This window comes from Panthera uncia (assembly GCF_023721935.1).
Source record: "Panthera uncia isolate 11264 chromosome B2 unlocalized genomic scaffold, Puncia_PCG_1.0 HiC_scaffold_24, whole genome shotgun sequence".
Lineage (NCBI taxonomy): Eukaryota > Metazoa > Chordata > Mammalia > Carnivora > Felidae > Panthera > Panthera uncia.
Window position 1 is genome coordinate 103853778 of NW_026057580.1, and position 22987 is coordinate 103876764.

At 45.4% G+C, this 22987-nt stretch overlaps 1 protein-coding gene across 1 annotated transcript in view; it reads left to right on the plus strand.

Moving 5' to 3' along the window:
• Positions 1-22987, plus strand: part of PLEKHG1 (pleckstrin homology and RhoGEF domain containing G1) — a 98210-nt gene that overhangs the window by 13222 nt on the left and 62001 nt on the right. Inside the window, exon 2 of the mRNA XM_049653077.1 lies at positions 18222-18322. Coding sequence (XP_049509034.1) covers positions 18222-18322 — 101 coding nt within the window. The remainder of the gene's footprint in view (positions 1-18221; positions 18323-22987) is intronic.

Sequence of the window (22987 nt, forward strand, 5' to 3'; positions counted from 1 at the left end):
GCCCTGATGCTAAGTTTTGGAAGAGCCAGGACTGCATCCGGGTCCTGTCTCCCAGCCATTCCATTTAGCAACAACTGGAAAAAAACCCAGATGTATTGGGTACCCCCTATATACCAATTAAGGAGAGTTCTCACATTCACACACGCTTGTCGATTCGTTTCTGGAAACCTCTCACTTTTATTGCCTAGTTTCCTCTATCTCGGCCACCGGCCGGGGCAAAATTGACCTGGACATGTGTGAGAAGTTTGCACCTTCTGTGTCTAGCCACCACATAGTTTAGGCTTGACCAGAGGGGTGACACAGAGGGGACGTGGCAACAGTTAGAGTCACCTCCTTGGCAACTTCTTGGGACAAGTCTAAAGTAACCTGTGAAATTGCCCTCTTCCCCCAGCACAGATACAGGTAGGCTTTGGAGGGTCTCCTCCAAGACCAGAGTGTGTGTCTGGGCTAGTCCACATGTGATAATAGTCTGGTTGGTTCTCTGGAACGCTTTTTTCCCCCGACTCCCATTCTGAAGCAGGAGCACGCTTTGAAGTTTCTGTCCTAATTTGGACAAAAACATAAAAAATAAAAAAATCAGGTAAAGAAGGTTACTGATTAAATGTGTAAATTTCCTTAATATTCCGACTTATCTAGAATGTTCAAAAACTACTTTTAGTAAGAAGATTCACCAGACAAAAACTCCTACTTTAAAAATAAGAAAAAGTAAAACATAATAAAGATACCTTATGAGGAACGCGCAATTAAGTGGTCATCACCTAGATTTAGACCAAGGATAGTAAGCCTCATAAACAGGTTCAAAGGGGCTATTATTTGAGCAATTAAAAGCTATCACGTAGGAAATCTAGTTAGGAGGAGCAGCTTAAAAATAGGGAATTTTCTAAAGTAGAGGTTGCACTTTGTATCACCTGCGGAGGGGTTACTTTTCTTGTCCCAAGCGACACCCTGGGCTATTGAAATCCATTTTCCTGGAGATGGCCTCAGTTTTCCTAAAGCTCTCCAGATTCTAAACAGCAATGGATGTTGAGGTCCACAGTCCTAAAGGCATTTTTTTTCCATTGTTACGAAGGGAAAGCTCAACATTTAAAGACAGCACAAATTACCACTCCCCCCCACCCAATCCCCTGTGAAAGACAACACAATGATGAGAAGCTAAAATCTGAGAACTGAATCCAAATCCTGACTCTTCCACTTTCCTGTGTGATCTCGGACAAGTTACTGAACTTTTCTACGTCTGGTTTTTCACCTGTGAAATGGCAATAATAGGGTTGTTGTGAGAATAAGGCTTTCCATGCAAAATGCTTAGCACAATGATAGACACATAGTAAGCATTCAAGTGAGAGTTATTATTATGTGATTACTAATATAATTGGTGTTATTTGGTAAAGCCAATCATTTCGGGTAGGTTTTGAAGTGTCATCGATTGTTGTGTTTGGTAATCTATGTTAAGAGGTTATTTCCGAAAATCTAACTTTAGTGCAACCTAAAAAGGACAGGTCAAAAAAAAAAAAAAAAAAAAAAAAAAAAAAGGTTATATCTTGGTGCGATTTTTAGTTTACCTGACATACCTACAGGTAGCTGGGATTCATTTCCAATATAAAGGGCTGCAACGGTGGAAGGAAATTATTCTCAGAATCCTGGCTTGAGCTAGGTCAAACTGAGATCGATGTAACACGGCCAGAATGTCGGCCTGGGCCCTGGGTCTGTAGCTGTGCACCCATGGGTGACCCACCAGCCTGACCTCAGCTTCATCCTCTATAAATGAATCTAATTCAAAAAGCTGAAATCTAAAGATGACTGGAGATCTCATCTCTTCTAGCCTCAGCTCTCAAGAATGTAACCAGGAAATAAGTAAGTCCTTTGAGCAGCCAAAATAGATTATTTCAAACGCCAAACAGTAACTCCTGTGTCTTTACCCCAGGAGAGGCTCCAAACTCTCACTAAGAGCCTATTTACCCTACATGTTTAAAATAAGCTTAATTATTTGGTCTCCTCACCCACAGCAAAGGGAGGGGTGGGGTGGATGCGACAGCACTAAGGCGCCAGAGGAAAGAACTCCTTAGTAGACGGACTAATGTAAGGCCACCTAGAACTCACCTCCGTGACCCTGGTGAATTTCACTTGTGAATCAGGGCATAACCAGGGTCTTTACTAATGTGCCTGAATAGCAAGAAAAAATTTTCCTTATGTTTGTTAGGGCATCTAAACTATATCATCTGATGCCTGGCCTTCATAAACAAAGTGATTTTCTGATTAGAATAATTGACTTTTTCAGTGTTTTCCGCTGCTGTAAAATATCCATAACATGAAATTTACCACGTGAGCCATTTTTAAGTGTGCAATTCAACGGCATTAAGCACATTCATAATGTGCCATCATTACCACTACTCATTTCTAGAACTTTCTGATCACTCCAGATAGAAATTCTGGATCCGTTCAGCAATAACTCCCCATTTTCCCCTGCCCCCAGCCCCTGGCGACCTCCAGTCTACTTTCTGGCTATGAATTTAAACCACGTCCGTCTTTCTGCGTCTGATTTGTTTCCCTTAGCATGTTTCCAGGTTTCATCCATGCTGGAGCACGTGTCAGAATTTCATTAATTGCCATTAACTTTTAATACTTAAGATTCTTGGACAACAACGGATCCATTCACAAAGGTGAGATAACACTTCGTGAAAAGTGCTGTCATCCTTACTCTGCGAGGGGACGCATTAAGCAAATAATAGAGACATGATGAGAAATTTCAAGCATCTGTGCAACCCAAAGCAAAATGGAATGCTTGTTCCAAATATTAAGAGTCTTGTTTTGTTAAACGAATAGAAAGGAATCCATACTGATTCTTGTGCTCGATACCCTTCTTCCCTAAAGTAGGCCCCTGAAAGAAAGAGGCTGCAGCCTACATCTGTGGTTTCTCAAATGGCAAATAGCAAAATCAAAATCACATTGAGGCGAAATTACTCCTCAATTTTCTCTGCAAGCTGCCTAAAGGGCATTGTGCAGTGTGTGTGTGTGCGTGTGTGTGTAAGAGACAGAACAAGCCATTCCTTTAGACTGCACTTGAAAATATTTTCTCCTAACCTTTTCTTTTCCTCTTTGGATCCACAAGAAATGGTACAAGTGTTCCTTCACTTTTAGAATGGGGCTTCAAGTTATGCTGTTAACCTTTCAGAAGCTTTAAGTGGGAGATGAGTCGGGAGGGGCGCCCCAGCCCTGGCCCGGAGCGGCAGCCTGCAAATACAGAATTGCTGAAAAGACACGGCCTTTGTCTGGCTTTCCATAAAGCTGTGGATAAATCACGCAACCCAGGGGTCTGTTTGTAGCCTGGTAAAGGGTGTTCCCCATGCAAATGCAGATAGAGAAAGGGGTGTGAGTTAATCTACTTTTGATGAGGGGAGCGTTTCTCTTCTTGTGCTTAGCAGGGAGTTGGGTGGGTGGGGAGAGAGTTGAAAACGAATTGCCTCTTCAAGAGGTTGCATGGTAAAAATCGCCGGCCGGGAACAAAGGGAGGGGAGGGGGCAGAAGAGGAATGCCGGGTTGGGTTACAATTCAATACAACTTCAGCCTTAGGGAGTTTGAGTGCAGCCTGGCTCCTTAACCCTTGCCTTCCCGGCTTGGCTTCGCCCGGTTAACAGAGAGACTTGGTCTAGAGAATTCGCAGCCCTCATTCCGCAAACCTTCAGGGCTGGGAAAGCTAGGGGGTCACACCTGCGAATTGTTGACAGCAGTTTTGAGGGAAAGCAGGAACTACAAAGGCATTCTGACCGGACTGTCTGTTGAGGACTCACTCCTCTTTTATCCTGGAATTATAAATGCGGATGTTCAGGAGAGCATCTGACCCCCAAGAGGTAGAAAGGACAGAACAGGATTCTTGGGAAGAATCTTAGCCTGGGTTTGACAGTAGGAGGGGCCATCTTGCTAGTGAAAATAGAGTGTGCAAAGACAGTGAAGCCAGCAGACAGAGGGCATTCCTGAAAGTACCGGGAGTGAATGCCTGTGCGTTGGGGGTAAGGGAAGGAGGGGAACACAGGAGAGTGGATAAAAGAGTCTAGAAAGGTAGGCGGGGGTGCAGGCCTTGAAGGACCTCCCTCTATGCTGAAGGCTACGGGAAGTCATTTTATGCAGGAGGCAGACATCAAATTTGAGTTCTAGAAAGACCGGGCGTAGCAAGTGAGAGGGCCGGGGTCTTTGTATGCATACGTCTCCCCTAACAATCTTCAGACCCTGTCCCAAAAAGGATGGTTAATAGCAGGCTGCTCCAGGACGTCAGCCTTCCTGTGGCACTGTGAATACTTGTGGCAGAGAAAGACGGCGGCAGTTTTTATTATAATTTATCTGTGAAGGTAGTTCCTTGAGGAGGAAGCGGGCACACGGAAGGCTGGGCGCCCTGAATGGGCCTCATCGTTTAACCCCCAAGGCCTGCGTTGTCGCGTTACCCCTACTCAAAGCTGAGGCGGTGGGGTCTCAACAAGGCCAGTAACCATCCAAGGTACAGCTCCCAGCTCCAGGCTGCCTGTGCTTGTGGTTCCGGCACTTTCCACCACACTGCACCCAGAGGCAGCCCCAGAGCTGAGGCCTTCGAGGGAACTTCTGCCCGGTTCGCCCACGTCTTGCTCTGTCCTCCTATAAATCTGCTTCTTGGGAAAGCAGGTTTGCAGCAGATGGAAACGGCGTCTGTTACAAGAAAAAACACGTAGCGTACCTCTGTTCAGACTGTGAAAATGCTGCTGTAGAAATTCATTCCATACAATCTCTTGGAAGTTCACTTATGGAAATCTCATCCTACAAGATCTGTCTCCCTCCCTCCTTCTCAGTTCTAAGTAGCAAGATGGCCATGGCCATGGACAGGGTGCCTTAGATGTAGGAGAGGAGAACAGTTTTCCCTACATCACACATTTCACTCTGTGGGCACGAATTGAGACCAGGCCTCCAGTATGACAGAAGGACATCTCCGGATGTACCCCATTCAGGAGGCCTGAGAAAGTCAGGTTTCTGAGGAATGTCCCGTCACGGTGGCCCACCTGCACCCCCTTTTTACCCTCTGCCCCCCTGCACATCTCCAAGCCCATAGCTGTTTCTGTGTCAATAAATAACTTCTGGTTCAGATTTTACCGTGATGAGGTCAACAACAGTATAGCCAGAGAAGCAGTAATATATGTCCTTAGGGCCACTCATTGTTTTGGGTACAATGGACGGAAGGGTTTAGCCTATAGGCATCTCCATATTTAGCAGCGGATTACCTAATGCCACCAAAGTATAATCACCTTCATCCTCGTTGAAAAACTGCCCATACAGAGATCAGTCCATGTGTAGATTCTTTATTTTAACATACACAGCCTCACTGCACTGCGGTTTTCAAATAGAACAGCTTGACCTTGAGGTCATTATTAAACTGTGTGACTCAGTAGATGGGACATTGAGTTAATGTCTTCCAGCTTTTTCCTCTCACTTCTTGATATTGCCCAGGTCGCTCCAGCCTTGAGGCCTAGTGGAAACTGTTTCAGGGTTAGAGCTCCAAGCAAATTAGCACAAACAACACTAGGTTTTTGTCTCCTAGGCCTTGTTTCTTCTCTCTCAAGTGAATGCTACTTGAGTACCTACAGTATACAGATCAGTTGCTATGAGAATCACCTCTAGTATAGTTCCTGTCTCAGTAAAAGAGACTAGAAAGTGTTCCAACTCATTAAATAAGTCATATAGTTAATTATTGTCTAACATATGATTAGGTTATGCATACAGTGACCTGTGCTGTGTATGTGGCAAAACTGTGTATCTGGTTTTTTTTTTTAATGTTTATTTTTGAGAGAGAGAGGGAGGAGCAGGGAGGTGGGGAGACAGAGGATCCAAAGCAGGCTCTGTGCTGACAGCAGAGAGCCCGATGTGAGGCTCAAACCCGCGAGCTGTGAGACCACGACCTGAGCTGAAGTCAGATGCTTAACCGACAGAGCCACCCTGGCGCCCCAACCAGTCCTAAAGTTTTCAGTGCTCTGCTTTCTAGGCTCCCCATCATGTAAAGTTTGTTTAATATACTGAAGAGTAGCATGGTACTGGGAGGCCTGGAAGAATTCATTTGTGAGGGTTCACATGACCGTTTTACAGGGGAGAGTGTTCCTGTCGGGGAGCTACGGAAGAGTCAGGGCATAAAGAGGAATGAAATGACCTGTGCCTGAAAAGGGAACGGGGGACGTTTTGCAGGAGTTAGAAAGCCAGGCGCAAGTTGAGAGGGAAGAAAGAGAACTTGTGAACCGAATGAGACAGGAAGGCGTGAGCCAGCGTTGGAAGTCAAATGCCAGACGGTTGAAAGCCAGCGTGCTCGGCTGCTGGAAAAGCATGTGCGGGATGTGTGTTGACGAGCACACGAAGGAGGTAGGCTTGACGTGTAAGTGGACTGATACTGATTCAGATACAGTGTGCTGACGATCCCGGAACGCGGTAGGCGCCAAGTCAATGAGAGTTGTTGTCTTTGGTAGGCTCCTGCCTCAAACCTAATCAAAACCACATTAAGTCCCCAGAAGAAGTCAACAGCAAACATCGCCTACTGTTTAAAGATACTGCATTAAGGACGAGAGCCTTGGAAACAGTAGTGCTGGGTTTCCAACTGCCCAGGCTGTAAGTCAGCTGATCCTAGTTTGAATGTGACCGAGTCGCTCACTGTCTGTGGGACCTTGGGAAACCATTGAAATTTTCTAAACTTCTAGTAAAATGGGGCTAATAATCGGGCCCCCCTCCTGGGGTTGCCGTGAAGGTTAAATAAGACAATGCGTGTAAAGCAGTGAGCTCCGCGCGTAGCAATGAACATAAACGTAAGACTACCAATCGCAGTAAATAGCAGTGAGGAGGTGTTAAACTTCAGATGATCTAATAACGTACATTTATTTTACTGATCTTTTATTTTATGCTCTTGCCCATATACAAAATCCTTTGGGCTTTATTTAATTTTCCTTAATTACCGTGTTTCAAATTATACTAGCAGTACCGTGATTATAATTGAGATGAATCAGTTCTCATTTTCAGGTACTTAAAGCTCTGCCAGGACATCACATCCCTTTGCTGTTTTCCTCCTTAAGGATTATAGCCACATCTAATTGTATCTGTCTGCTTCCTTCCCTGGCTTGGACCCGGAGAACTATATTGCGTTTTCAGCATGGTTCTGCATGGTGTGGGGGCGACGTTATATAGACTCAGGGAAAACATCACTCCCCTTTTTCTTCCCTCTTCTCTTTTCCCCCTTCTGTCCCCCTCTCCTCATTATCCCCCTCTTTCACCCTGTGTCTGTTACCCCCTTCTCCCCCCAGCCTCAGCAAAGTTGGCAGAGTTTGTCTCGGTGATGAAAATAAAATGGCAAAAAAAATAATAATGGTGTTGTATAAAGTTAACCCAATGAGAAGGAAGATATAAAAAGAGAGTTGGAGAAAAGTAAGGTGACCCGGGGGTGGGGGTGGGGGGGACTCCTTCCGGAGGAAGTGTTTAATAAACCTGTCTTTCCTATCTCGTGAGCACCCACTGGGATGCTGGTGCTGTGCTTTACTCCAGATGGTTCTGGCAAATTCTCCGGTTGCCCATTGTGAAGATTTTAAACATACTTTACATTCATGCATATTCGGTGAGCACTTAGATTATCCCAGAAATGCTTTATTCTTTTTTGGTTGTTAGAAATGACGATGGGATTAAAGAGTACAGGAAAAAAAGCGATGGTGGGTTTCAAATAAGTATGGAAAGATATCTCAGTGCGAGCGGGACTTCGAAAGGAGCATGTGTCCCTGTCCCCTATTTTAAGAAGAGCTTTTACATATGGGAATGCTGTCAATGTAATTTGAAAACACTAAACACAGTTTTTAAAATAAATATTTAACAAAGCAATAGAAAATTAAGTTTCCTGCCATGTTTTTATTACAGAAGGGACTCTCGTAAGAACTTTTCTGTTCTAACTTGGTAAGCTAAGAGATTAATTGTAGTACTATATTTGCACCAAATTCTTTTTAATTATCATGAATTTTTAAAATTTATTTGCGTTTGTATACATCGCATCTTCCTCTGGATGTCAATATGAAGTAAAAAAAAGACAACTGATTTCCATAATGGTGTGCCAAAAGCATAGGAAAAGATGGGCATCCAGTTGCTTGAAGAACTTTAATATATTAATGCTAATCCTGTTTCTTCTGATTCAGTTACTATAGGCTGCCAGTTCATTTGTGTTTTCTGCTTAAAGCCTTTGGAGAAAACCAAATATACCCAGTTTTTGTTTGGAGAAAACCAAATATACCCAGTTGTCTTCAAGCAGAGATCTATTTCTCTTTCTACTCAGCATTTCTGTTTTTAATAGAATTCCTGTCTGCCCAGACCAAGTTTCTCTTTCTGGGAAGACCTGCCCAATCCTCCCCCTGTCTAGGGCTGGCTGTCCCACCTCCCTGCTCCCCTTCTCTTAGGAGGAAGAGGGGAAACACTGGAGGGGACTGAACAGACTGTATCATTTGTCACAGCTTAACAAGAAGGCCATTCCTGACATTTTTTACTGATGCTTTATGTATTGAAAGTATTATGCTAGGTATAATGAGGCTGAAAGCTCCCAGTTTTATTTATTTATTTGTTTGTCTGTTTGTTTGTTTGTTTATATATGATCCTTTTACTCAAATGTCTCAGAGCCATTAATTCTGACTTTTACATACCACCAGTTAAGATCAGCTTCTATACCATCAGTTAGGAAGACTGGATGAGAACTGATCTCCTACCAGCAACAGATGCTGCTTTTAACTCTTCCCCCTTTGCTCCCCCCACCCCACCCAACCCCCTTGCGGTGCCTGCACACAGGGTGTATGTCTTCCTCTCTTATTCTTCCCTCTTTCTCTCCTCGTCTTCTTTTCCCTCTTGTGCTTTCTACTCCCCTTTTTCTTCCCTCTTCTCTTCTCCCCCTTCTGCTCCCCTCTATTCATTCTCCCTGTCTTCCCCCTCTGCCCCCGCTCCTCCCCGACCCCCAACAAGGTTGGCAGTTTGTCGCCATGATGATATATGGCATTTTCTGCACACTTTTCTGCGGTGTGGAGGCAACGTTATACAGACTCAAGGAGAACACTGCTCCCACAATAAGAGCTTTGTTTCCAGCTTGATGAAGTGGCCAGAGACCCCCGGCTCCCGTTTCTTTAGCTGTACCCTCCTCCCCCCTTGCCCCCCATGGATGTGGGCAGAGAAATCAGAGAAAAGAGATTAACTGGAAGATTAACTCCTGATACTTTATCTGCAGGCTACAGAGGGAGATTTTACTATAAACCCTGATTAGTGGCTTATTTGGAAGAAAGAGAAAGGGTTTCTTTTGTTTGAAAATGTGTTCTATCCTCCCACCGCATTTTGTAAATAATTTTTATAACACATTGTCATACTCTGACTTCTTTCTTTCACATGCCTTTCTCCTATACTCTTCTTGGGAGCACCTAGAGTACAGGGTCACATCTTACTTGTTTCTTGACGTCCCCCCTTAATACAGAAGCTCGCACATAGGATGTGGCCCCCAAAACTCTTAGTTGTGTACATTATAATGAAACTATTGAATGGAATACAACGCAGTCACTCTAAAGAATGACAAAGAACTATCCTGACATATAGGAAGCCTGTGTATTTATATACATTGAGTGGGGGGAGAAAAGTTGTGAACCGAGCATAGATCTCATTTTTGACAAATGTCACTGCCCTGGAACATAGCCCAGAAGCATGCATAGCAGGTCACTAACCAGAGGCACCTCTGGAGAATGACATCTGGGGAGAGGGAGGGGCCCTGCAGAGGGAGAGGGAACTTTTTACTCTGTATTCTCTGGCTCACTGGAATTTTTTCTAGCCAAGAAATGAAGCTGACCCATGTGGCCACTCCCTGCTCTACTCAGAAAGACAGCGTTCCCAGCCCGGACCTCCCAGGCGAGGGGCTTATCTCCCCCCCCCCCCCCCCCCCCCCCCTCCTCCCCCCCCCCCCCCCCCCCCCTCCCCCCCCCAAACCCCCCCCCCCCCCCCCCCCCCCCCCGGGGGGGGGGTCTCCCCCCCCCCCCCCCCCCCCACCGCTTATCTTGGCCCTTGACCTGGTTCTCATGCTCGGCTTCCCCTTCCCTACACCTACCACCAACCCGTTCACGGATGCATCTGCGATGAGTGCGGGCGTGGGGTGCGTGGGTGCGTGCGTGGGTGGGCGTGCAGGTGGGTGCACAGGTGGACGGATCAACCGGTCAATCCTCCCCGGTCCCACATCTCTTCCCGGGTCAAAATTCACAGTCCCGTTAGCCACTTCCAGAGCCGGCCGCAGCTCTCTCTAGTCACTGCACCCGGGAATCTGTCATCCTGTCTCGGTTTCCCCGAGACTGTCCGGAAGAGGAGGGCTTGCCAGGCTCTCTGCTCCAAGCTAGAGCCCTCCAAAGCGCCCCCCGCCGCTGCTCCCGCTCAGGGGTGCAGTCTCATGGGCGGGAACCCCAGCGTCCTGTGCTGCCCGTGGCCTCGCAGCTCTTCGCTTACTGTTATCACTTCCTTTGCAAGGGCTCTTCGCTGTTGTCACTGCCACGGGAGACTTCTTGGAGGTGCCATGGCCTGCTCCCCCCTCACCGAGGCTGCAGGCGGCCAACACCGAGCTACTCGGAAGCTGCTTTTTTGTGGGTGGGCGCTGGCCGTGGCCGTGGCCGCTGGAGCATCGGAGACGACCTTGGCCTCTCTGTTCTGTCAGCGCTGCCTCAGCCCGAGCCCAAAGCTGCACAGCCTTTGCATGGCTTCTAGCTCCCCACGGAGCTTTCTGAGCCAACCGCTGTTTTTCTCCCCAGATCCTGAGCCTGCCAAACCCCTCCTTGGAGATCCTACAGCGACATGTGTCTTCACACATCCCAAACCGATTGACGCCCTGTCTTTGCCCCCAGCCCACCACCCCCTTCTCTCCAGGGCTCCCGGGAACGGGGAGAGAAAGTGCATCCGGGACTTGGGCCAGGCCGGTGATGCTGAACCGGTCATGACCACGGTGATGTTCCCTGGGGGCTCTATTTGTGCAGAGGACAATGGCTGGAAAGTAACACCCCGTGTGTCTCCTCAGAGCTTTGACCCTAAGAAGACAAGATGAGCAAGCCAGAGCCGCGTGGAGGTCTCCTGTCTAGAGGAGTGAGGCCAAAAGATTGGTCTCCTCTTCATCGCAGATCCCCAGAGGTGTTTGTCAGTGGTTTTTCTGGATGTGAGGCGGTCCACTACCGCGGGTACCAGCCGGCCAACAAGGCCTAGAGCCAAGCCGAGGCTTCTGCAGGCTCGGCCAGCAGGAGCGGCCCCGGGTTACTTTTACCTCACCAGCTTCCAGGCCAAGAGAGGCAGAAGGAAGGGTGAGGGCCGGTGGGTGCTGTTCCCAGAGGGAGCATCCCAGCTCCGTCCATGCGGTGGATGAGGCGTTGGCCTTCCTGCCTTTGAATTCACTGCCCGCCACAGAGGATAAGAGAAATGTCTTGCTGCGGGGGAGGAGAACAGAGCTCCTTCTCTCCAGCGTGGAAAGTGAGCGGAGAGAGAAGCGCGGACTCCCTCCTTCTCGTTGGGGAGGAAGAAATCCCAGCCCCTTCGAGGTCCTTCCAGCCAGGCTAAGAATCAGGTTGACCTGAGACAGATTTGACAGGACAAAATCCCATTTAACAGCGTACGGACGGACAGACATGGGAATTCCAAAGACGGGCAGCATGATATATATATACATATACATATGTGTGTGTGTGTGTGTGTGTGTATATATATATATATACACATATATATATACACACATATATATACATATATACACACACATATATATACATATACATATATACATATATGTATATATATGTGTGTGTATATATGTATATACACACACACATATGTATATGTATATATATATCAATACATATGTATATGTATATATATATAGTCATCCGGAACTAAGGAGAAGGGGGCAAAGGTCGGGGCCTTCAGAGGAAGGAATGCAATTTACAGGAAGATGGAAAAAAAGTAAATGTTTGGTAAACAAATGTTTGCTGGGCCCCTCGGAAACAATAGGATGAGAGGACTTTGCTCGGAGTGGCCTTGCTTAGGTCCCTCCCTGTCTGCCTTACGTGGCTCATATCATAATGTGGTTATCTCCAGTGATAGCCCTCTTTCTGGAGCAGGTCCTCTCTCTCAGTACTCTTTAGGCATTTGGCGGGGGGAGGTTGAAGAGCTTTTCCTGAATTTGCTGGGTTTTGATTGCTTTTTAACTCAAAATAGACCTTCTGCCAAAGGGACCCATCTTGGGGTGACCTCCGTGGGCCCCCTACATCCTGAGAGCCAACAGTGTCCCTCACACACTGTGACTCTCACCCTTGACCGGCTCCTTTCTGTCCTTCACGCCAGTTAGATGGAGTTCCCCTCTGTAGACCCTGCGGCCGAGGGCCTGGTCTGGGTTCACCTGCGCTGCTCTGCTGGTCTAACTGGCCTCCCCGCCCCCGTTTTACACCTTCTGTTCTGTTTTCTTCACTGAGGCTGGGATGGTCTGCGGTGTCCCTACATCCTTCCGCGGTGGCCACCACCTACAGAGCACGGAAGATTCTCCAGGATCCGCCTGCCCTCACACCGCAGCTCACCCCCCGGGTCTGTGTGCCTGTGCACAGGCCCTGCCGTCTTGGCCCAGGTCAGCTCCTTTCAGTGGCCTGAGGCCTCTGTTTGCACTTTTCTACCTTCCTGGTTGCTGTCTCCCTTTCTCTACATCCAGAACGCTGGTTCTCCTTAAAGATTCAGTTTCACGCACGCTTCCTCTGGTAGAGAGCCTCTCTCCACCCTGGAATTGAGCACTTTTTCTCTGCCCCCTCTGTCCACCATACTGAATATTTATCAGCCACGCAGCCTCAACGCCGTATTGTACTTGTTTGTTTACACTGGTCTTTCAACCACACGGGGAACTCCTTGGGGGCAGAAGTCATGTTTTATTCATTTTTTTAATTCTTAGCTTGTAAAACAGAACTCGGCACACGGTCTTAGGTCCTCAATAAAAGCGGGGGGGGGGGGGGTTGTAGGAATGAATGTGAATGCTTTTAAACTGTAAATTGATACGCAAGTGTAAGTTTTTGTAAATGAATGTGAATGCTTTTAAACTGTAAATTGATACGCAAGTGTAAGTTTTTGTAACTTATTGTGGCGTCAGTGGCATCCCAATGTAATACATGGCATTTGGAGGGCAGGTTTGGGGATAAACAGATGACTACTTTCTAGAAAAGGTGGAGGGGTTGGAGAAAAGAAAAAAAAAATGCTTCCTTCAAAATAAAGACCCAAAAGTCTCACATACGAGTGACATCAAAGGACTTGGAATTTGAAAGTTCTAAAAACAGAAAAACCAACCAAAAAGAGCCAACTATAAACCCACTAGGTCGAACTTTGAAATGTCAGCAAGAGGACTTCGGAATGGAACCTTTTTGTTGTGTTTCTACAATGGACTCTCCGCGAGAGAGGAGGCGGAAGGGAGTAGAAAGGATGTAGAGTGTGAAGAGACTATAGTTCTAAGTCCGCGTCTCTTTCCCTCTTGTGGTTTATCTTTATTATGGTAAACAGGTTCTCATTTTAAAACATTTTTAAATGTTATTTTAGAGGAAGAAGGGAAATGGGGCAGGGACATTAATTTAATTCTATAAGCGTCTTAGAGAAATAAGGCGAACTACCAAGGACGCTGCACTTGAGTTTAAATCGGAATTTGAACTCTGTCCATTTCTGCACCATCTCTGCTGGGGCACTGCCTAGACCAGGGCTCCTCTGCCTGTGCCGAGGGACAGGGATGTATATGTGTGTTCGTGCGTGCGTGTTTTCTTCCAGTCAGTCACACGCTGATTCTTTTGTAAAATACAGTAAGAAGTAAATCGCTAGAAAAACAAAACAGAAGAAATCAGACATGCAAAATATAAGCCCGAATTTATCGTTAGATTCAATAGATCTCGTTCTCTCAAAATGTTGGAAGTTTCCACCTGCTTACTCTCAACTTCTGCACCTATCTTGTAGTTCGGGCACCACTTTGCAAACGGTCTCCTTTGCCATTTATGGCACTGAAAATAGAGGGGCGCCTGGGTGGCTCAGTCGGTGAAGCGTCCGACTTCGGCTCCGGTCACGATCTCACGGTTTTTGGGTTCGAGCCCCGCGTCGGGCTGTGTGCTGACGGCTCAGAGCCTGGAGCCTGCTTCGGATTCTCCGTCTCCTTCTCTCTCTGCCCCTCCACCAGTTGTGCTCTGTCTCTCTCTGTCTCACAAAAATAAATAAATGTAAAATAGCACCGAGTTAGTCTTTACTTGGGTGTTTTCAGTCCCGGACGTTACAGGGGATGAAAAAGTTACCGCAAGGAGGACACCCGTGTACAAATCTCAAGGAGATCCTGAGGCCATAAACTGATTAGAAAATAAATACCTGAGGCTAAATTTAAAATGGCGTAATAGAACATCTTTCCAACTAGTGGCAAGCCCTTTTTTTGTGTGTATCTCCCCACCTTGTCCCTCTCCCAAGTGGAGTGAATTCTTTGATCTTTTTGGAGAATAATTGTTTTCAATGCAAAAGTTTTAAATTGATCCTTCATTGTTAACTGTAGGGGAGCCGTAAGTGCTGACATCAAGCCAATAAAATTAATAAGCAGTGTGACAAGCTCTAATAAATTTCATTGGTGTCTTTGCTCTGTCATTTGAGCACTGAACCAACTGTTATTATCACCGAGCTTCGAACCTCTCATTTTGGCTTGAGATGATTACAGCTGCTAATGCAGTGCATGCTACGGTCGTTTCCAGAAACTGGTTTAGGGTTAAAGTATCATATTTAAAAGGCTTAATTATGATCAGTGGGGGGAACATGTTGTGGCCCTATGACTTTGATCCGTTTTCTAGAGTGACCTACAAAAATTGGGACTCCTAACGATCTGTTTTCTCAACAATTTCAGAAAACGAGCAGCTTTGACATTCTAGTTTCCCTACCACGAACTGGGGGGTTTAGAAACTCTTTGATTTGGAGAGGGGCCATCCTCTGTTGGAAGCCAGCCATGGTTCTTTGTTTCTAACCCCCGCTGAAATTCTTCAAGCCCCTTAACTCCATCTCTCCCTCACGTGAAGAATTTAGTATCAGGTTTCTGCAAATGAGCAAGCTCTTCACCTGAAGTGAGAAAAAGGATTGTTTTCTCCTTTAAAGACCATGGCAGCCAGCGAGGTGAATTTGGCACACACATATGTCACTTCTGCCCTAGCCTTTATCCTGCTATTTGTGTGGATCATGCCTATCCTTATCTTTCTTTTAATTTCATGCCCATCTATAACCTTATGTTTTACCTTCTTAATTCCGCACATGATATGTCCTTTTAAAATGATGGGGCACCTGGGTGGCTCAGTCGGTTGAGCGTCTGACTTTGGCTCAGGTCATGATCTCGCGGTCCGTGAGTTCAAGCCCCACATGGGGCTCTGTGCTGCCAGCTCAGAGCCTGGAGCCTGCTTTGGATTCTGTGTCTCCCTCTCTCTCTGCCCCTCTCCTGCTCATACTCTGTCTCTGTCTCTCTCAAAAATAAATAAAGGTGAATAGAATAGAATGGAATGGAATGGAATGGAATGGAATAGAATAGAATGTTATCAGGAGTGCCTGGGTGGCTCAGTTGGTTAAACCTCCAACTCTTGATCTCAGCTCAGGTCTTGATCTCAGGGTCATGAGTTCAAGCCCCACATTGGGCTCCACGCTGGGTGTGAATCCTATTTAAAAAAAAAAGATAAGTAAATAAAATGTTGATCAACGTTTTAAACAACTATCAAATATAAGCATTCAGTGCAAGTAAATATCAGCCCATCTTTTTGTACCATTTGTAATTTTATGTAAGCATCATTGAATACATTTAGTTTTTTGCACAAGTGTAGGTTAGGTTTACATGTTGTTCAAAAGGTACTTATCCAGCTATCTTTAGCATTTCTTATTTGGGCATTAGCTCTATATCCTATGCAGATACTTAAGATCCTTATAATTGTTCCATTCACGAAAGGAAGGAGGCTATGTCTTACTGTTGTGGGTATTGGGTGCCAGAGACACTTAAACCCAGTGAATTTAAATTTCGTCTTGAGATGGCCACTGTCTTCAGAAGAAAAGATGTTACCACAAAGCTTAAAAGAGAAAAAATGTTTAGAAACATTGGTTCAGCCCTTTGCACTACTGGTGGGAATGCAAACTGGTGTAGCCACTCTGGAAAACAGTGTGGAGATTCCTCAAAAAATTAAAAATAGAATCACCCTCCGACCCCGCAATTGCATTACTAGATATTTATTCAAAGGACACAGGAGTGCTGTTTCGAGGGGGCACATGCACCCCGATGTTTATAACAGCACTATTGACAATAGCCAAAGTATGGAAAAGAGCCCAAATGTTCATTAACTAACGAATGGATAAAGAGGATGTGGGGTGTGTGTGTGTGTGTGTGTGTACGCACACATAGATATAGATATAATGGAATATTTCTTGGCGATCAAAAAGAATGAAATCTTGCCATTTGCAACAATGGAGATGGAACTAGAGTATATCATGCTAAGCGAAGTAAGTCAATCAGAGAAAGACAGATGTCATGTGATTTCACTTACATGTGGAATTTAAGATACAGAACAGATGAACATAGGGGAAGGGAAGCAAAAATAATATAAAAACAGAGGGAGACAAACCATAAGAGACTTAAATACAGAGAGCAAACAGGGTTGCCGGAGGGGTGTCGGTGGGTGATGGGCTAAATGGGCGATGGGCATTAAAGAGGACACTTATTGGGATCAGCACTGGGTGTTGTGTGTAAGTGATGGGACACTAAAGTCTATCCCTGTAATCATTATTACACTAGATGTTGGCTAATTTGGATTGAAGTTAAAAAAATAGATGAGTAAACAATGGTTCACGCATGCCAGCGATTTTGAAGAACCAGAATGGTAAGTTAGGATGCATTCTGGGAAATGGGCTCCTGAGAAAGTTTATGGCGAGGCCCTGCCTGGTTTTCCTTTGAGGAACGTGAAGAGCATGAGAGAATGAATGGGCCTGATGAAAAGGGAGAAGGAAGAATTATCTGATGGTTCTTAAATTTCGTTTCTCCTTTGGCTGGTCGCACCTAAATGCTATTGTGTTTGCGATTGGACGTTGGAATGTGGCCGTGGCCTGGGATTCTCGCAGGGTCCCTCTCTCCACATGCTGCATAACACCGTGTGACGTTTGGTCGAGGGCCACGGTACATCGTGCAGCCCAGGGCAGGGGATTGTATTTATTTTCTATTTTACGTTATTTCAGCTGTTTTCACTTTTTTCTTTATTGTTTTCTGGCCTCCTACAGAGTCCTTTTTTCAAGCATTGCTGGGGAAGGGGGAACACTCAGTTATGAACTCTCACACCCGGGGCAGAAAACAGCTTTCTCTCAGCAGCTCCAAGCTTCTAAGCCACACACACTTAACCCACTGTGGATCTGAACCCACATTAGCTCTGCTTGGGAGCTGGTACTGTGTCAAAAGATGTAAAATCATTTCAAAGCTTTCCATGGCTCATTAACATAGCCTACTAGATAGCATAAGTGAGTTATGTGCTTATTAAAATAAAAAGAGAGTTTTGGGTTTTTTGGAAATTGGTATTTGAGGAAGGATTTGGTTCTGCACTTTAACAACCGATAGCTTCCCGATTTAAAGGTTATGTTTAAACAACTCTTTTCCCCCCAGTTTATGGAGATATAATTCACACAGAACACTGCATTAGTTTAAGGTGTAAAACATAATGATTTGATACACATATATTCTGTGAAATGATCACCGCATTGAGTTCAGTTAACAGCCATCACCACACAGAGTTACAAATTTTTTATCTTGTGATGAGAAATGTTAAGATCTGCATTTCTGGCTTTCTACTATATGAATTTGAGTATCTTTTTATCATATAAGTCAGTCAAGGAAACAGAAGACGGTGTTGTTACGCCAAAACTCTGACATTCTGAGAAACGAAGATCATTATATCATCCGTCTAGGGAGGCTCTAATACGTTTGGGGGGTATATAGACTAATGTGTGGCATACTCCTTCTTCTTGTCCAAACTCCCTGTTCTATAAATAGGTAAGTACTGTCATTAATAAACGAGACACAGTACAATTAATAAGCACATTAGAGTAATAATTACTTGAAACTGATATGAAAGATTTGTCCTGCATAACTAAAGATGGCTTGGAGAAGGACAGGAATGTTTAAGACATCCTTGTCATTGATTTCCCAGGATTACCTTGACTGCATCAGGGACCAAACAAAACTTCCGCTGGGGACAGAAGAAAGATCAGCCCTCTTTGGAAACATACAGGATATCTACCACTTCAATAGGTAAGTTCATACTCAAATGATTGTTCTCACACGAGAATGTGATGACTTTCTCTCACGTGAATGCAGTCTAAGAAAACTTTACCTGTAATCCTTGATTCGACGTCATACGGTTTTGTGTGCCATCATGTGATGAAGCCTTCTAGCTAGAAGCATCCTTGTTCTAGATGAGTCTCCCATTTATTTAATATTCCATCCCACTCCACCCTCCTGACTCGGAGAAGAGACCTGTTTGCCCTGACGGAGGAGTGACATCTTTCTTCTACAACACAACAGAAACGGGGCATCCAGAAGCGTGTGCGTGCTTAGTCTGCAGCACCCCACCTCCCCTGGATTTTCTAGAAGTTGTCTTCTGCCTAGGGCGTGGGGAGGACATCGTAAACACACAACTACTTTAGGTCACAACATATGCGAATGCAAATTACTTAATAATTTACATTTAAATGATTAGTTCAAACACGTATTGAGGACCAACTACATAAAAGACACTGGGCTTAGAAAATTTGCTGAAGGGGCTGGGACAGGCAAATTGGTTAGTGTTGTATGTTGTGAAACTTCTGCCAGGAAGTAGGCAGGTTAAGGGCACAGACTCTGGTTTCCAACATGTCTGGGTTTGCATCCCAGCTGAGCCATGTAGGTATCTTTGTGTGAGTCTTTCGATGGAGTAGAATAACTAACTCCCTCCCTCCAAGGCTGTACCCGTGTCTTCCTTTCTCCATGGAGCTTGCCGGACACACACACACACACACACACACACACACACCCACCCCCCTCAACTGCTCTTTTTCTCCTGGCATGTATCAAATTCCGACATACCCTGTAACTGACTTTGGGTTGACATCTGTTGTTTCTTTCCTCGCCACGCCCACTCCCCCAAGGACAGGGATCTGTTTCCTTACTGCCCTTGTACCTCAACAGTGCCTGGTGTACAGGCGCCATGCAAACGTTTGTGGAACGAATGAATGGAAACAGTAAGTATAGGTGTCCCGTAAGGTTGTGGTGAAGCTTCAGTGCATTCATATACCAAAAGTGCCCAGCTCAATGCCAGCACGGAGGAAGCACCAAAAACATCAACCGGGGATGATGTCGAATTTGTTAAAATCCCGTTACGAAATTCGACAGCTCCCTGCCATCGTGTGACTCCACCATAACGCAAACTATGAATCTTACCCCACTTTGCTTAATGAAATTGGTATATGTGACACCTTGGAGGCGGGACCCACATCTCCTTTGCTCCCTCCGAATCCCTAACACCCAGCCCGAGCACGGCCTCTCTGGGAGACATGCGTCTTGAATTGCATCAACAGCTCCTTTAATTTTGAAAGCCCAGGATGTAAAAACTGCAGGTGTTGAAGCCTCTTCCTAATTGGACCCAGGAGACTTTGAAAACCAGTCTGCGTGTTCCAAGATAGGGGTTCTCAACTTGAACTACACACTGGAATCAACTGGGAAGGTTTAAAAAAAAAAAAATATGACAGATCCCACCCCAGAAATTCTAATGAATTAGTTTGGGGTGGGGCCAGGGCATCAGAAATTTTGGAAAGATTCTCCGATGTTTGAAGCGTGCAGCCGTGGCTGGGGAAAACCTTCGACATAAAATAAATAACGATAATAAGAAAATAGAGAGGGACGCCTGGGTGGCTCAGTCAGTTAAGCGTCGGACTTAAAGCCCCACGTCGGCCTCTGTGCTGACAGCTCAGAGCCTGGAGCCAGCTTTGGATTCTGTGTGTTTCTGTCACTCTCTGTGTCTCTCTTTCTGCCTCTCTCTCTCTCAGAAATAAACAAGCATTAAAAAAATATTTAAGAAAAGAGAGAAAGGTCATCAGAAACTTGAATTAGGGAATTTAGAGTGTGCGTGTTCATCAGCAATGCATCGGTGTTCAGGCAGGCTCCCATTTAACCGTCATTCGCCACAATGGTAAATTTTAGCTGGTAAATGGTAAATGACGGTAAAGTGATGGTCAATCCTGTGAGCCCCTGAGTGGCCTCTCCTTCCAGAACCTAGCAGTAGCTCCGTAACCTGGGGCGAGGGTGGAAGCATATATGCTGGGAGGCGCCTGGCCTGCGCCTTCTGGTGGTTTGGCTGTGAGCTGATGGTAATGACTGTTTTTCTAGTGCCTACTTCATGCCAGAGGCCATAGAGTTTTATGAGCACTATCACTTTCTAGGCCTCATCTGGGCTCCTCTGACCCCAAACCCCAGGCATTTAGCCATATTCCCTCTTGCCAGAACGGAGCCCTGCGTTTCCAGCCATGGTCCGGGACATTGCAGCGTAGTCCAGAAAGGGTTTTTACTCCCCAGAGTTTAAAGCTTCCAACGTCCCCTAATTTAAAGAAAGGTAAGAAAGAAGCGTAGCCCCCCCCCCCCCCACCCCACACCCAGGCAACAAGAACGGCCCTTGACAGTGGAGCCTATTCTGCACGAGTTGGAAGACTGAGAAGGCCTTTTTATATTCCCGAATCAGTTGTCTGTTCTTTTCTCTTTGGTGTTTTCTGAGCAAGGAAGCCAGACATGTCTAAAATAAACTTGAGGCAGAGTGAATGAGTAGCCCGATGATGATGATACGTGACGCGTCAGTGTAGGGACGCAGCGTGCACACAACGAGCACAACGTATTCATGCCTCTCCCTTTCGTAGGTCACACTTAGACATCCCCTGCACATGCCTTATCTCATTTAATCCTTGTAACAGCTCTCCGGGGTTAGGATGCATATTGTACGCACATCTTATAGACGAATCAGTCATGCAGTGTAGAAAAAGTCCTTTGCTCAACGACATGGAACTAGGCATCCAGTTTAGCCTATTTGCCAAATTTCTGGTTTTGTCAAATTTCTGTTGGCTTTCCTATTATTTTATTTCACTATTATTTTCAAGAGTATCTTCTTGTTTAACTTTTTCAGGTGCGTTGTCTATACTGTTGGGTCCCTATTCATTGTTATTTCCTTCCCCTTAAATCTGAAGTCTACATTTAGAGCTCAAACGTCTTTGCTGTTACATTTGGCTAAATAAATAGTATTGATGTGACTTTTTATATTAATGCCTCTTATGACTCCTTTATTAGATATCCTACATCAGTTGATTTCAAAGCTACGACTATCTGGCAAATCTATGGTTGGGGCTTAAAATAATTTTGAAGGTTCTATTATTAGTTCAGGTCCAGATTTTTCAACATAATATAATATTGTGACCAACTAAGCAAGATTTAAATCTCTAAAATTAAAGAGGGGAAAAAGAAAATGGTGTTTTGCTGGCCTGAAAAACTCTGCTGACTAGATACTGTTTTCAATATATATTTCCAAAAGACAGAAAAGCATAGAGTAGCATGATAAGCACCCATGGATCCCACCCTCACTCTATCAAAGTTTTGTAAATTTTACTTGTTTATTTTTTTAAAGAGAGAGAGATCATGCTAGTGGGGGAGACAAATAGAGAGAGAAAATCTTAAGCCATCTCCGTGCTCAGCACAGAACCTGATGCAGGATTTGATTCCACGACCATGGGATCATGACCTGACCCAAATCAAGAGTTAGATGTTTGGGGTACCCGGGTGGCTCAGTAGGTTAAGTGTCCCACTCTTGGTTTGGGCTCAGGTCATGATCTCACGGTTCATGAGCTCGAGCACCACATCAGGCTCTGTGCTGACAGCAAGGAGCCTGTTGGGACTCTCTCTCTCTCTCTCTCTCTCTCTCTCTCTCTGTCTCTCGCTCGCTCACTCTGCTTCTCCCTCTCTGCCCCTCCCCTGCTCTCTCTCTCTTTTGCAAAATAAATAAATAAACTTAAAACAATTAAAAAAAAAAAAAAAAAAGAGTTGGACGCTCAACCGACTGAGCCACCCGGGTGGCCTAAAGCTTTTTCTTGTGTCATATTTGCTTTAGCAATGTTTTAAAACAGCAAGACATTGTAAATAATGTTCAAGTCCCTTATATACCCTTCCCAACTGCGTTTCACTCTGTAGAGAATGGCACAGAGATGTTGCTCGTAAGCGAGTTCTCCGGCAACAGGAGAAGAGAGGGGGAATCTGGGATTTACACTGTTTGCCAATTTCTGTGGTGTAAACGTCCCCTCACCGCAGATTCTAAGCCGCTAACGTGACATCACTGAACACAGAAGTAGGGAGAGGCGTGCAGAATTGGCTCAGGCCAGCCAGCGTAATCTGGCTCAGTATAACACCAGCACTGTCACTATCCAAGACTTGGTGTTTCATTCCCAAGGAGGATTTTGTGGCCGTGACTATATACGTAAGTATTTAATTTAAAGTATGTAACATGCGGGGCGCCCGGGTGGCTCGGTCGGTTAAGCGTCCGACTTTGACTCAGGTCGTGATCTCCCGGTCTGTGAGTTCAAGCCCCACGTCGGGCTCTGCGCTGACAGCTCAGAGCCTGGAGCCTGCTTCGGACTCTGTGTCTCCGCTGTCTCTCCCCCTTCCCTATTCACACCCTGTCTGTCTCTCTCTCAAAAAATAAACATTAAAAAAAAATTTTTTTTAAATATGCAACATGCTTTCGCTTATTTCAAACATGGCATAAACTGTGTCAACCTTTCACAAATTTTTTTTCACTCAACATTGTTTTTGAGCTTTCTACCTCTACTTTGTTTATTTTAACTGTGATGTACTATCCCGTTGGGGGATACGTTACTTTGCATTTTGTCCATTATAAATAAGACTGAG